Genomic DNA, 16461 nt, shown 5'->3' with positions numbered 1-16461 from the left:
TTGACACATTTAACTTCCTAACATAAAAAACAATTACGAGTTCAAAGATTCTTGCATAAAAATGTTGTGTCTTCTGTATCAATAAACACAATTTTTAAAGAGATTTGACTTTATCATCTAGGAATAATTGTGTCGTTTTCATCCCGTTTTTATCCGTTTTTCTTCTATTTTTACATGAGCATAAACATTATCTTAATATTAAAAAGCCATATTCTAAATTATTTGATCATGTATCAAATCATTTAAAACATGTTATATTATTATTTTTATTTAAAAATTTAAATGAAAAACCAAAACTAAAAAAATTTAAAATTTAAAATAGACACCCAAAAGCATTTGAATGAGATAGCGATTTCTATCAAAAAAAATTAAAATAGAAGTTTGAAAAACTATTATTAGACTAAAAAGATATTATAAAATAAAGCATGCATGAAGAAAAAAATCACCATAAGGACTTTGTTTTACATAGTCAATGATGGGAATAGAGATGAAGAAATTATAAAATAACAATTTGCAGAAGAACCAAAATAAATAAACTCCAATCTAACTAGATGTAACAAAACATCTCTCTTCACACAACAATCATATGATTCAATTGGTTTTGTTTCCTAATCAAGAGTCACCCTCAAGAGGTGGCTGCTTTTGAAGAACCTTCAAGCATCCCTTCAAAATCTCTATTTGAAACATTGCACACCACATGTTTGTGATTTTTACAGCTCAAAACCTTCACTTCAGTAGCTGATTGAAGTAAATACTAGTAATGGAGTTAACTCCAAGAGGAAGAAATCAAGGTCATGTTGTGACTTTTGACAGAGATGCAGATTCATTTGTGGAGGAAGATAAAGAGCTTCAATCTAAATGGGCTGCTATAGAGAAATTACCAACTTTCAAAAGGATTAAAACTTCTTTTGTTGATGAAATCACTCAGGAGGAAAGTGGTAGTAGATGGCAAAGGAGTAGTAGTAAAAGGGTTGTTGATGTTACTAAGCTTGGAGCTGTTGATAAGCGGTTGTTTATTGATAAGCTCATCAAGCATATTGAGAATGATAATCTTAATTTGTTGCAGAAACTTAGAGAAAGGATGGAAAGGTAATTTGTTTACACTGGACTAGATCATGCTGCAAAATTAGGGTTGACATTTTTGGTATCCAATTCTGGAAAATTGATTTTGAACTAGATTGATTGACTTATTGAAGCTTATTTACTAACATAAACACTTATGAGACTGTTTGAGAGAGCTTATGAAAATAGCTTGTGACATGTCCGCTAGATGTTTTTAGCTTATTTCCACAATAAATTCTCCGGAATAACTTGTATGGAAACAGTTTGACTTTATTTTAACTGTTGTTATAGAAACAATTCATACATAAGCACTTATATGATAAGCACTTTTGTTGCATTTCTGCAAAAAGAAGGAAGGGGTTATCTTTTCAGTTTATATTAGTGGATTATTTTGAAGAATTGACTGATATATTCGTTTGTTTTCAGAGTGAATGTGAAGCTACCTAGTGTGGAGGTAAGGTACAAGAACCTGAATGTAGAAGCAGAATGTGAGGTTGTTCAAGGGAAGCCACTTCCTACTCTATGGAATTCTTTTTCTAGCTTATTTTCAGTAAGTATGCTTCCTTCAATCTCTCTTTCTATTTATATACATCATAAACCTACATTTGTTACTGCCTCATCTTATTTGTACACGCAAACAGGACTAATTTGTGATTCGAACAGGGCTTAATGAAGACTATATCATGCAGTTCTCAAGAAACCAAGTTGGGCATTCTGAAAGATGTCAGTGGCGTCATAAAGCCAGCAAGGTAAGTGAATATTTTACAAGGATGCACTCATATTCACATGAATTCGGTATTTACAATCACAAATAGAAAAGGATCCATTAAGACACACTGGCATGGGTTTGGTTATTTGACGGAAATAAACAAAATGATGAAGCTTAAATTAAATAACAGACCAGATTGTTAAACGTTAACTCATCAAATATGGCTCTTAATGCAGGCTTACTCTTCTTCTGGGTCCACCTAGCTGTGGGAAAACTACCTTACTAATGGCATTGGCTGGAAAACTAGATCAATCTCTAGAGGTCAGTTTTTAAACACAGTAATATAGACTAAAATTAATGTGCAGAGTCATTGAGTTTAAGTGTTTTTTTTAGCGTAACTCCAAAATCAATAAACGTATTAATCGCTGTGATATCCTACCTTTTTACTTATCTTTAGGTTTCTGGAGAAATCTGTTACAATGGTCACAGACTAGATGAATTTGTTCCTCAAAAAACATCAGCTTATATAAGTCAGTATGACCTACACATTCCTGAAATGACAGTGAGGGAAACAATTGACTTCTCGGCACGTTGTCAGGGGGTTGGAAGCAGAGCTGGTAATCTTTCTTGCTTATTCAATCCTAGATTATCCATATAATTTGTTACTAATAAAATACCAGTTGGCATTCATACATATCATTTGAGTTGCAGATATAATGACTGAAATCACTAGGAAAGAAAAAGAACAAGGAATCTTCCCTGACCCGGATATTGATACTTATATGAAGGTAATTGTAATATCGACAATTTATATGTCATAATTAGAAAGAAAAAAGTTGACAAAGAAAGTAACACAGACTTTTGCAGGCTATTTCTGTTGAAGGACAAAGTGAAAATCTTCAAACGGAATATGTTTTAAAGGTACACCTGCTTAAAGCAGTATTGAGTTAGAGCACAAATGTACTGAATCGCTCACTTTAGATGTTTTCTATTCTTTTTAACATGTGGATTCAAACTTTTGATATTGTAGATACTTGGATTGGATATCTGTGCTGACACTCTGGTTGGAGATGCACTAGATAGAGGCATTTCAGGTGGACAGAAGAAAAGGCTAACTACAGGTATCTTGAAAATTAAGTAATGTTTTCTTGTCATTTTGTTACTATTGAGAGTCCCACGTTGGATGAGATATAGCTTGAAAATGGGTTTACAAGTGAGAGACATCCATTACCTTACAATTCAGATTTATAGAGCTGAGTTAACCCAACTCATATATGAAGACAGTATCAGAGCTGATACGAGATCTGTTGGGATTCATGCAAACATATATTTCATAGATATTGTCTCCTTAATATATATATATACACTCAAATTTGTTCCAAATCATATTGCAGGAGAGATGATTGTAGGTCCCATAAAAGCACTTTTTATGGATGAAATATCAACTGGCTTAGACAGCTCCACTACTTTTCAAATAGTTACATGTCTCCAGCAATTGGTGCACATCAATGATGCAACGGCAGTGCTTTCACTCCTCCAACCTGCACCAGAAACCTTTGAGTTATTTGATGATCTTATATTGATGGCAGAGGGGAAGATAGTATACCATGGCCCCTGCAGTCAAGCCATCCAGTTCTTTAAGGATTGCGGTTTCTGGTGCCCTGAAAGAAAAGGAGTGGCAGACTTTCTTCAAGAGGTAGGAATGGAAACTGTGTCCCTTACCATTGTGCCAAAGTTCAAGCGATTTTACTCATAGTTTCATGAGTTACAAATTTCATGCATGTGCAGGTAACCTCTAAGAAGGATCAAAGGCAATACTGGTACCGCACGGATATTCCTTACAGTTATGTTTCAGTGGATGACTTCTCTCAAATTTTCAAAACAAGTTACTGGGGAAGAATGTTAGATGATGAGCTCTCACAACCATATGATAAATCTCAATCACATGAAAGTTCTTTATCATATAGCAAGTACTCCTTAGGAAAATGGGATTTGTTTAATGCTTGTATGAAGAGGGAGATACTTCTCATGAAACGAAACTCGTTTATCTACATATTCAAAACTGTGCAGGTTACTATCAAATTCAGGTTCAGTTCAACTAAGCTAAGTTGTGCTTGGGCATTTAAAATATAACTTGTTTCTTTTTTCGTTTGTTTTGCAGCTTACAATCACTGCAATCATAACAATGACGGTCTTTTTGCGCACACAACTTGATGTGGACTTGTTAGGATCAAACTATTTATTAGGTTCATTGTACTATACACTTGTACGCCTAATGACGAATGGAGTTGCCGAGTTGATAATGACTATTACTAGATTACCCGTTGTTTATAAGCAGAAAGCATTCTATCTCTATCCAGCTTGGGCTTACTGTCTTCCAGCTGCCATACTAAAGATTCCATTTTCAGTCCTTGATTCTCTTGTTTGGACATCAATAACGTATTATGTTATAGGCTACAGCCCAGAAATAACAAGGTATGTAACTTGATTGTATGTAAATATAGTCAAACTTTTTCTCGTTTCTTTTGCAAGTTTTTTCTTTAATATTTTTTATTGTATCAGGTTCCTCCGCCAGTTCCTTTTGCTTATCGCTCTGCACATGTCATCAACCTCTATGTGTCGTTCCCTTGCCGCAGTTTTTAAAACTGATGTTGCAGCTACAACTGTTGGTTCTTTGGTCTTAGTACTTATGTTCTTGTTTGGAGGCTTTATTCTTCCTCGACGTAAGCCTCTTTATATAGTCTTTAATTATAACATGTAGTAGTACTAAATTACTAATTACCAAGTTACTCATCATGGAGTTCATTCTCTGCAGCATCATTGCCAAAGTGGTTGAGGTGGGGTTTTTGGCTTTCTCCCATGTCATATGGGGAAATAGGAATAACACTCAATGAATTTCTTGCTCCTCGCTGGCAAAAGGTACCTTCTAAGATAATTTATTTGGTTTCATGATAGGTCACAATATACATTTATAGGGATTTAATTCATATACATTGTCAGGATAACGATTTTTTATACTGTCAATGAATCATAATCGGAAGATCATTACAAATGTTTGACATTTATTCTAAATACTACTGAAGTCACACATATAACTAGTTATAATTTGTTTACAGTGTAAAACTTTTTACACAAACGGTGTATCAAAATGAATCTCCAGTTGTATATCTATATTATTATCGTTATTTTCATCATTATTATTATTCAGATTCAAGAGGGAAACATCACCGTTGGAAGGGAGGTTCTCAAGAGTCGTGGTTTAGACTTTGACGGCAGCTTCTTCTGGATATCAATTGGGGCATTACTTGGTTTCGCAGTAGTATTTGATATACTATTTATAGTAGCATTAACTTACTTAAAAGGTGAGTCCTATCCAAGATATTACAAGGAAAAATATCGAGCAATTGTTTTTATTTTGATTCTTCCACTGATTTGATGGGAAATGCATATAGAGCCAAAGCAATCTCGAGCTTTAGTTTCGAAAAAGAGGCTGCCTCAACTAAAAGGAGGAGAAAGAAACAATGAAGTGGAATTAAAAAATAAGTCAGTAGCAGTTGATATTAGCCACACATCGAAGGAAGCTCAAAGCTCAGGTAGAAAAGAGACACTTTATGGTATAACTTATATCACAAATGAATTTTTTCTTTCAAACAGATAGTGACAACTTTTGGTTTCTTTTGCATGGTTGGTTATGCCAGGGAAAATGGTCTTGCCCTTTTTGCCACTGTCAATAGCATTTAAGGATGTCCAGTATTTTGTTGACACTCCTCCGGTAAATTTCATATTTACGTTATTGTTGTAATATGATTATGTAAAATGTTGACAAGGTTGTCAATTAAGAAATTTACTCTTCTTTTGAGCAGGAGATGAAAAAGCATGGTTCGAATGAGAAAAATCTACAATTGCTCTGCGATATCACGGGAGCGTTTAGGCCAGGAATCCTGACTGCATTGATGGGAGTCAGTGGAGCAGGGAAGACAACACTCATGGATGTCCTTTCAGGAAGAAAAACGGGAGGTATCATAGAAGGAGATATAAGAATTGGAGGGTACCCTAAAGTTCAAAAGACATTTGCAAGAGTTTCAGGTTACTGTGAGCAGAACGACATACATTCGCCATATATAACAGTTGAAGAATCTGTTCGATACTCAGCTTGGTTGCGGTTGCCAAGCGAGATTGATTCAGCTACAAAAGGGGTATGGGATTTGAACCTTGGTTTGTCTGTCATTTTCACATAAAAGATGTGTTTTGTAACTTTATGTGCGTATCTGTTCTGCAGAAATTTGTTGAAGAAGTCCTTGAAACAATTGAACTTGATGATATAAAGGATAACTTAGTTGGTATCGCTGGTCAAAGTGGCTTATCTACCGAGCAACGTAAAAGGCTAACTATAGCAGTAGAGCTTGTATCCAATCCTTCAATAATTTTTATGGATGAACCTACATCAGGTTTGGATGCCCGAGCTGCTGCTGTAGTTATGCGTGCAGTGAAGAATGTTGTTGGCACTGGTAGGACCACGGTTTGCACCATACATCAGCCAAGCATTGATATATTTGAGACTTTTGATGAGGTAGTCAAAAGTACCTGTCAGAATATTATTCTGTCAAGGATACAAAACCAGAATTTGTGTTTTCTCTGTTTACTTTTCATTGATCTGATGCTATCCATATATATTACATAAGTCATAAATGGCATTAATAATACAAATATTCTAATTCCTATAATTTATATATAATTAGACAGCCTAACCTATATTCAGCAACTAACATCAAATATAGTTATAACAAAATCACTGCAATAAGTATTCCTTATTGACATCCCCCCTCAAATTGATGCGGCCGGTCAAGAAGCATCAATTTGCTGATAAGAAACTGATGTCGAGGTCGAGGTACAGCCTTAGTGAAGATATCTGCAAGTTGAAGTTGCGATGTGACATGAGGAAGAGATATAACATGATTGTCCAATGCTTCTCGAATTGAATGACAATCCACCTCAATATGCTTTGTGCGTTCATGAAAAACTGGATTAGTAGCAATTTGAATAGCACTAGTATTGTCGGCAAAAAGTGGTGTGGCTGTATGTTGAGGAAAACCGAGCTCAGCCAAAAGTCCACGAAGCCAAGTAATTTCAGAACAGGCTGTAGACATTGCTCGATACTCAGATTCTGTTGAAGACTTAGAGACGCGAGACTGCTTTTTACTCTTCCACGAAATCAACGCAGGACCAAGAAACATGCACCAACCAGTAACTGATCTTCGTGTATCGGGACAACCGGCCCAGTCTGCATCACTATAACCAATCAAACTAAGAGGCTGCCGAGCAGGAAAACATAGGCCGCGTGTAGATGTGCCTTTCAAGTACCGTATGATGCGACGTACTGCAGCTAGGTGAAGATGGCGGGGAGTGTGCATATATTGACTCACTTGCTGAACTGCAAAGGAAATATCGGGGCGAGTAATGGTCAAATAATTAAGGCTACCGACCAGCTGCCGGTATAACAAAGGATCAGATAATTGATCACCTTCATCACGACGATATTTCACATTAACCTCTAGAGGAGTATCCACTGGTGTGGCTGAAGTTAGGCCCGCCAAAGAAATCAAATCTTCAGTATATTTATGTTGATGGAGAAAAATTCCCTGGGAATTAGAACAAACCTCAAGCCCTAAAAAATAATGAAGACCCCCTAGATCTTTCATATGAAAAGAAGCCTGAAGTTGTTGCTTAATGTGCTGGATCGCGACATGATCAGAACCGGTAATAATCATATCATCAACATAAATAAGTAGAAGAACAATACCATTTAATGTGCGATGAATGAACATGGATGAGTCAAATTTACTCTGAGTAAAAGAAAAACCGAGTATAGTAGTTCGAAACTTTTCAAACCATGCTCGTGGAGCTTGTCGTAATCCATATAGAGAGCGTTTGAGCTTGCACACCCCTTCAGATGAGGAAGGCAGCCCTGGAGGAAGGGTCATATAAATATCTTCTGCCAAGTCTCCATGAAGAAATGCATTCTTCACATCCATTTGGGTAAGTGGCCATCCTTGAGAGGCAGCAATAGTCAAAATGGTTCTAATACTAGTCATTTTCGCGACCGGTGCAAAGGTCTCATCATAATTCACCCCATACTCTTGTTTATTGCCTAATGCAACCAATCGGGCTTTGTAACGATTAAGAGTACCGTCTGAATTCAACTTTACCGAATACACCCATTTACTCCCAATAGGCTTAACACCTGGAGGTCGAGGAACAATGTCCCAAGTGAAATTTTCTTGAAGGGCTTGTAGTTCATCGTTCATTGCCGTTACCCAACGAGCATCTTTAACTGCCTGAGAATAACAAGTAGGAATAGGTGTACCAGATAGAGTAGCAGTAAGAGAAATAGGGCTATATTCATACCTATCAGGTGGACGAGACACTCGTTGTGAGCGTCGCAGAGGCGCTGGTGCAGGCTCAAGTGACGGATTAGTGGCGGGAAGGGACAAAGTCGGAGCGCGCCTGACATAAACATGACCTGGTTTAAATCGTTCTATAGGAAGAGAATCATTAGAAAAATCAACAAGATTAACAAAATCAATAGAGGAAGGTTTAGTATTTTGGAAAAAATATTGTTGATCAAAGAATATAACATTCCTAGATATGCGTAAGCGACGAGAGGTGGGATCATAACACAAGAAGCCTTTATAAGTGGTACTATAACCCAAAAATGCACACATAACTGATTGGGCGCCAAGTTTATTTCGTTCAGAAGGTGGAAGATGAACAAAACATACACAACCAAATGTATGAAGATTAGTGTAATCAGGATGTGCATGAAAGAGACGAAAATAGGGAGAATCAAGCCCAAGAACCTGAGAAGGAAGACGGTTGATGAGAAAGACAGCTGTTGACAAAGCTTCAACCCAGAATTGGGGAGGGACAGAGGCAGCCAGAAGCAAGGAGCGCGTAACATCAAGTAAATGACGATTTTTGCGTTCGGCGATGCCATTTTGTTGAGGCGTATAGGGACATGAACGCTGAGACAGGATGCCTTTTTGTTGCAAAAATTCCTGAAAAGGATGAGAAATATATTCCCCACCGGAATCCGTACGTAATATCTTAATGGTGGTCTGAAATTGGTTTTCAACGTAAGCCAAAAATTTCTTAAACATTGCAAAAACTTCAGCTTTAGAACGAAGAAAATAAACCCAAGTAAAACGGCTAAAGTCATCAATAAATGTCACAAAATATTTATATTTGGAATGAGATAAAATTGGAGACACGCCCCAAACATCACTGTGAATAATTTCAAAACATTTTTCAGCACGATGAGCATGGAGAGGAAAAGGAAGAGTTTTGCTTTTGGCAAGTTTACACACTGAACAATTAAAAGATGAGTCAACACTGATATTTTTGTGGCCCGATAAACCTGTTTTTATTAAGTGAGACAAAACAACAAAGTTTGGATGTCCTAATTTATTATGCAAATCCGCAAACGGATGTGAGACATCAATACAAGAAAAAGAAAAATTAGAGGAATGAAACTGGAGCGGAAACAATCTGCCTACTTTAGGTCCCTTCGCGATCACTTTCCCCGACACTTGATCCTGCACAAAACAACCGTTACGAGAAAAATTAACATTATAGTTATTATCCACCAATTGGCCAACGGAAATTAAATTAGAGGCAAGTCCTGGTGACACAAATACATTGTTAAAGGAATGATTGATATCACCAACAGCAGAAATAGGCAGAGTGTTACCATCAGCAATTTGAATGTTTTGGGTGCCCTTATAAGCATGGACATTTTGTAAGTGTTTAGGGGATCCAGTCATATGATTAGAAGCCCCTGAATCCACAAACCAAGGTGTTGAAGCACTAGTAGACTTACCATGAATGCCCAAAGCTGATAGAGCTGAGAGAACAATCTGTTGCACCTTCTCCGGAGTCAACGTATCAGATGCATTAGCGATGATAGGAGTAGACAAACCAGCAGCTTGGGTAGTAGCTTGAAAGGCTTGGGTAGGGCGCCGAGCGGGTCTCGTGGGGCACTCAGTAATAATGTGATCACGTTGTTTGCAATAGTTGCAGAATTTCTTACTGCAGTTGCGAGCAATATGACCAAACTGTTTGCAGGAAAAACACTGGACACGCCGCGTATCACGTCTGTCGGCTGTATTTTGGGCTGAATAGGCGACTGTGACAGCATCGGTAGTATTCTGGTCCGGTGACATGCTGTTTTGGGTGAGTAGGCGCTGCTCTTCGCGGAAAAGTTCCCCGACACAAACTTCTAAACTAGGAACTGGATTACGGTTAAGTAAAGCTGCACGAGCCACTTCAAATTCTGCGCGAAGTTTCATAAGAAACTGATCGCGCTTGCTGACTTCATAAATATTTTGAACAGCTGCAAGGGATGTTTTAGGAACATCAGCATGCAAGATCTCAGAATGTTCAGCCCATAGATTTAGAAAACCAGAGTAGTAATCTTGAATGGACAGAGAGCCTTGTCGATAATTTGCAATATCTAGTTCGAGTTGAAAGCGTTTCGCTGCATTATTCTGATCGTATATCACCTTAAGATGATCCCACATGGCTTTGGCGGTCGAGAAGGAGCGCAAATTATTAACCATTTGAGGCTCAATTGAGGCAAGGATCCAAGAAATTATTTGCGCGTCCTTTGTTTCCCATGTATCTAACGCAGCCTTCTCGGTTGGAGCCTTCGAAGCCCCATTGAGATGACCAGACATTCCTTTCCCTTTCACATACATTTCAAATTGAAATGCCCACGAAGGATAGTTTTTCCCAGTAAATCGAACACAAAAATTCTCTCTTTCTTTTTCCGAAGCCATGAAACCAAACAAAAACCAAGAAACAGCGACAAGAAAAAAAAAAAAAAAACCGAGTGCAGAGAAGACCAAAAGCAGAGAAGGGGACCAAAACAAGAGTCACCCAAAACTAAACAAGAGCCGAACCCCAAAAAAAATCGAAAAACAACAATGTCGAAGAGAACACTTATCAACAAAAATCTGACAGGTTAGATCGATAACCTATTGATACCATGTCAGAATATTATTCTGTCAAGGATACAAAACCAGAATTTGTGTTTTCTCTGTTTACTTTTCATTGATCTGATGCTATCCATATATATTACATAAGTCATAAATGGCATTAATAATACAAATATTCTAATTCCTATAATTTATATATAATTAGACAGCCTAACCTATATTCAGCAACTAACATCAAATATAGTTATAACAAAATCACTGCAATAAGTATTCCTTATTGACAGTACCTTCTGTTGTATATTTGTGTATGGATACAACATATGGATCAACAAATAAAAATGAGTTATTTTTCATGCAGCTGATTCTAATGAAGTCTGGAGGCAAGATCATATATAATGGAATGCTAGGCCATCATTCAAATAGACTGATTGAATATTTTCAGGTATGCTCAGACCTGAAGCGAAGTACTTAGTGTTTTAGATTCGGGACAGATCCATGTGATTATCTTATTTGTTAAAGTTATTTTCTTGCAATGTACATTCACAAAAAACTGTGCCTTAGTCTTCACTCCTTTGCCTGAATTGCTGAAATTTATATCTAATTTACTTGACTGTCCATCAGAGTATATCGGGAGTTCCAAAGATCAAGGACAATTATAATCCTGCAACCTGGATGTTGGAAGCTACTTCTGCATCTGTAGAAGATGAACTTAAAATAGATTTTGCAAATATATATAAAGAGTCACACCTTCACCGGTGAGCATCGAGTTGGCTATCATTCATTTTCATAGAAAAAATACAGACAAATAAGTGAATCAAGCATTTGAAAGAGCACTTATCTCATGTTTTGAATTACTATTTTTATTTCTAGGGATACCCTTGAATTGGTGAGACAGATAAGTGAACCAGAGCCAGGTTCAAAAGACTTGCATTTTTCAACTCAATTCCCACAAAATAACTTGGGGCAGTTTATGGCATGCCTATGGAAGCAACACTTGTCCTATTGGAGAAGTCCCGAGTACAATTTAATACGATTTGTGTTCATGATTGTTGCGGCAATATTATTTGGGGCGGTATTTTGGCAGAAAGGGAAGGAAATGTAAGTTTGCTTTCTTATACCTACATATAATTTGCATAGAAATGAAACTCATTAATTTAAATCAGAAGAAAACATTTTTCATTCCATGTTTGTTAGTGATGTCCTGATTCTAGAGTAGCTTTTAACTCAAGTACTGACATGTGTTTTTTCTACGGTTAAAGAAATACTCAGCAGGATTTGTTCAACGTGTTTGGATCAATGTATATTGCTGTAATATTCTTGGGAATAAATTACTGTTCAACAATTCTACCGTACGTGGCAACCGAGCGCTCCGTCCTGTATCGAGAAAAGTTTGCAGGAATGTATTCTTCCATGGCTTATTCATTTGCACAGGTATGATACTGCTTAAAGCAAATTCAAATTCAAGTGGTATTTATTTTATAGTAAAACCAGTAATGTTATAATCAATTTCTTTTTTAAATGTAGGTGGCTATTGAAATACCATATATCTTAGTGCAAGCAATTTTATATGTGGCTATCACCTATCCAATGATAGGTTTCCATTGGTCAGTTCAGAAGCTCTTTTGGTACTTCTACACCACATTCTGCACATTTCTATACTTTGTGTATCTTGGAATGCTGGTAATGTCATTAAGCTTAAATCTGGATTTAGCTTCAGTATTGTCAACTGCAGTCTACACCATATTCAATCTCTTTTCTGGATTCCTCATGCCTGGACCTGTAAGTCTCCTTGATCTCCACAAATTTCTTTTCATAATTTAGTTTTTATAACATAATATTTAGGACCTGGAGTTGTGGCTTGATTTTGTTTGGATCGAACAGAATCATAGCTACATCCTAAATAATATTTGTATTCAGTTCTAATATGGCGAAGAAGATTTTGTTAATTTTGTAAAAATTTAAGTTTGGCTAACCAAGGTTTGAATTTCGGAATATGCAGAAAATTCCTAAATGGTGGGTTTGGTGCTACTGGATTTGCCCTACAGCTTGGTCCTTGAATGGCCTATTAACTTCACAATATGGAGACATGGACAAAGAAATACTCATATTTGGGGACAAAAAATCAGTTGGTTCTTTTCTAAAGGATTACTATGGATTCAGACATGACAGATTAAGTATTGTGGCTGTGGTGCTCATTGCTTATCCAATTATCTATGCATCCCTTTTTGCCTACTGTATAGGGAAAATAAACTACCAAAAGAGATAGAAACAGATATCACAGATTGCTTCTTCTGCAGTGTGGTGGCTACAATTTTCATGTATAGAAATATAGGAATACAAGGCTACATCATTGAGCAAAACCTCTTGTGCAATTGTTTATACATAATATACATTTTTGTTTTGTTTTTGGTAGTAAATGATGTAGATTGGGTTATTTTATCATGTATTTTTGGGTTTTGATTTGAAATTGTTCGTTAATTTAATTGTTAGTTTGGAATTTGATTTACAATGAATCATTTTATTGCAGTCCGTAATAGGAAAAATTCAGATTTGTTTAGCTTTATTGGATCTACAAACATTGAGACACTTTGATGATTATATAAGATGCATTGTACACTTCTAATGATATTTTGACATACAAGTTTCGACATTAAGATTTGAAAGCCAGTTATCAGCTCATGAACTCAATACACTAAAAGATGCAGATGTTTAAATTTCCTCTATAAGTAAAATGGATGACAAAATTAAATTCAACTTTACAACAAAGTAGAAGTTAGGTAGGAAAGGCAGCCATTCATCATGAAAAATGAAGCTGGAGAGCAACTCAGTAACTAATCACTCCACCATGCCAAAATGAAATTAAACAGCGGTCTGGACTAAGAAAACAAATCAACTAAAGATTTCATCCTCGGGCTGGCTCGCTGTCTTATCATCAGCAGTTATCATTGTCTGCTTTTCCTGCTCCAAATAGTATATCTTGTCATTCATACCCTCCTTTCTATATGCCTCGATCATGATTGAGTAAGTTGTGTCATCTGGTGGAGATTGGTTATCTTTCATACGCGTGAAAACTCTCTCCATTTCCATCAAATCTTCCGCCTTTGCACACGCAGATAAGACTGCGTTATAAAAGGCAGTGTTCACGGGTACCTCAAGCTTCGCAGCCAAGTGAACAGTACTAATCACTTTATGGAAGAGCCCTGCATTTGCAAAACCATTGATAAGGCAGCAAATCGTACTGGTATCTGCTCTCATACCCTCAGAACGCATCTGATTAAATGTATACTCCATGTTTTTATCATCCCCTGCAACTGCAAATGCTTCAATCACATTGTTGTACGTAGAGGTGGTCCAAGGAAATTGCAACTTCCGCATATACTCCATAACAGATGACATTTTGTCATACATTCTTTTCTTTCCATACGAACCGATCAAGATATTAAAAGAGCGTGTTTCTGGTTCTATCCCGAAATTACGGAACTTTTCATACCATTTCTCCATCATATCAATCTGACCCATATTACCAAAGACACCAATGATCGTATTCATGGTCCAAACATCAGGCTTGCAATCAGTGCTCTGCAGCATACTCGACAGAACTTTCTCCATCTGATCAAACATCCCTGCCTTGCCATAACCATTCAAAACAATGTTCTGCGTGACCGTATTAGGCACAACGCCTCTTTGAGCCATTTCTTCATACAACAACTCAACCAATTCAAATTTGAAAGCATCTATGCAGACTTTTATCAACGTACTGTAAGTGAAAACATCAGGCTGACAAAGAGGATGATTCTTCATCTCATCAAGAATTGAAAAGGCCTCATCAATCATGTTGCTCCTGCAATATGCAGCGAGCACTGCCGTGTATAGTTCAGGAGTAGGGTCGCAACCCTCTTCAATCATTGTGGTAAAAAGCTGATGGGCACGATGGGGTTGACGTGATTTTCCAAGTAGCACAATGAGTTTCATGTAAGTCCCTTCTTTGGGCTGGTAAAAGGATTGTTCTCTGAGCATGTCAAATACCTGCACAAATGAATAAGTAAGTAATCATCCAAATTATACTACGAATAATTAGAAGTCGTATCATATACAAACTGACTTATTTGAATTTATCTACTGACATAAACACTTGCGACAAGCTTATGACAATATCCATAAGCTTATGAAAACAACATATACTATGAAAACAGTTTGACCTATATTTTATCTTTTACTATAGAAATAGCTTATACAGGTAAGTGATTATGCTATAAGATCTAATTAACCTGTTTATCCAAACATGACCCAACAGTCAAACATACAAAATTAATGAAATTTGACAGCAAAACTGGCGAGTATGTATACCTCAAGGGCTTGAAGCCACTGTTTCTTGTCCACGCGTTCAGCTAAAGCTTCAGTAACAGTATTAACCCATGCCTTAGCATTGTTCTTCCTGTCGTTTTTTTGCTTGATTTTCTTAATTGGGCCTCTCCTCGTGCTCCCCTCAGATTGGGAAAAACCCGGAAACTCGCCTTGTTTCCAGTGTTTCTTTTTGACAACTGGTGATGAAATTGCGCAGTGGGTAATACGAAAGGTTGAAGCTTTGGGTCTTGTGGGGTTGTTGTGGGTTTTGGTGAATTTGGGTTGGGGGATTGGGGAGGGGACTATGGAAGAAGAGAATGTGAGAGAGACGGAAGCCATGTCCATGGTTTAGTGTAGGGTTTGATTACTCAGACAGCATTGAAGAATGAGGATTTGAAATCAATTCATCAATGGTGGTAAAAGTTTTGAAGATGGGATTGGGATGAATCAATGAATGAACTCAAAGTGGTGATGATGTTTTTGCATTTTCATACATAGGGTTGAGTTTGTGGATTTAAATTACTTTTTCTTTAAAAAAATCTTAGAAAAGTCACAATAATCATCATGTTATAATAATTAAATAAATTATTATATTATTTAAAAATATATATTTAAATTGTCAAATTTAAAATAGTAATGACAAATAATTGGTGACATATAATTTGTCAAAGATAGAGTACTAATACCAATTATTTACTTAGTATAATAGTAATATTTTTACTAGTATAAATACCTCCCTATGGTTTATGTAAATACATACAATTTTTCACTTTGAATGATATAAATTACCATTCAACTTTCTTCTCCATTTTATCTTAGTTTGATATTATAACTTGATTAGTAACTAATATCATCATATTAATTTACAAATATTAATTAAGTTAGATCCAAACATCCGGTTTTTCTTAACACGTTATCAGCACGATCGTTTCTATTAGAAGTTTCCAGTACACTAGGTATATATTCTATACTTACCTCTTTAACCTTGTTATTATTATTCATCTGCCCTGGTTATAGAAAACTAGCAACCAGTCAAGTAATTTATAACTAGAGTGAATATTATCATTATTGTTATTACTTTACTCCTTGTTATAGAAAACTGGCAACTTGTCAAGTGCTCTATAATAAGTCTGACTATTTTTATTATAAATTTTGTGTGGAGGTATAAAACTCCATATACAGTTACTAACTTTTATATTTAATGGAAGTCTGAGACACCTAATGCAAATACTAACTTTTATATTTTAGTGGAGGTTTATAATTCCATTCGCAGTTACTAACTTTTATATTTAATGGAAGTCTGAGACTCCTAATGCAAATACTAACTTTTATATTTAAGTGGAGGTCTATAAC

General features: G+C 36.3%; 2 protein-coding genes across 2 annotated transcripts; one reads left to right on the top strand and one right to left on the bottom strand.

The window, feature by feature from the left end:
* Nucleotides 1-484: 484 nt before the first annotated feature.
* LOC131630477 (pleiotropic drug resistance protein 3-like) lies at nucleotides 485-13231 on the top strand. Its single transcript, XM_058901250.1, has 24 exons — nucleotides 485-1089; nucleotides 1489-1612; nucleotides 1726-1811; nucleotides 2008-2092; nucleotides 2229-2388; nucleotides 2483-2559; nucleotides 2639-2692; nucleotides 2802-2892; nucleotides 3166-3467; nucleotides 3560-3841; nucleotides 3933-4246; nucleotides 4334-4494; nucleotides 4587-4690; nucleotides 4980-5133; nucleotides 5224-5364; nucleotides 5470-5543; nucleotides 5635-5967; nucleotides 6051-6341; nucleotides 11123-11206; nucleotides 11386-11519; nucleotides 11635-11862; nucleotides 12024-12195; nucleotides 12289-12543; nucleotides 12764-13231. Exons 1-24 carry the CDS (start codon nucleotides 761-763, stop codon nucleotides 13028-13030), a joined length of 4302 nt encoding a protein of 1433 aa, XP_058757233.1. The 5' UTR covers nucleotides 485-760; the 3' UTR covers nucleotides 13031-13231.
* A 221-nt stretch (nucleotides 13232-13452) lies between these two features.
* On the bottom strand, nucleotides 13453-15626 carry LOC131630485 (pentatricopeptide repeat-containing protein At3g06430, chloroplastic). Its single transcript, XM_058901261.1, has 2 exons — nucleotides 15112-15626; nucleotides 13453-14790 (listed from the first exon to the last, which is right to left on the bottom strand). The coding sequence occupies exons 1-2, from the start codon at nucleotides 15451-15453 to the stop codon at nucleotides 13654-13656; spliced, it is 1479 nt and encodes a 492-aa protein (XP_058757244.1). The 5' UTR covers nucleotides 15454-15626; the 3' UTR covers nucleotides 13453-13653.
* Between the last annotated feature and the right edge of the window lie 835 nt (nucleotides 15627-16461).

Source organism: Vicia villosa, linkage group LG1 (assembly GCF_029867415.1).
Source record: "Vicia villosa cultivar HV-30 ecotype Madison, WI linkage group LG1, Vvil1.0, whole genome shotgun sequence".
Taxonomy (NCBI): Eukaryota; Viridiplantae; Streptophyta; class Magnoliopsida; order Fabales; family Fabaceae; genus Vicia; species Vicia villosa.
This window is presented reverse-complemented; position numbering and strand designations above follow the sequence as displayed.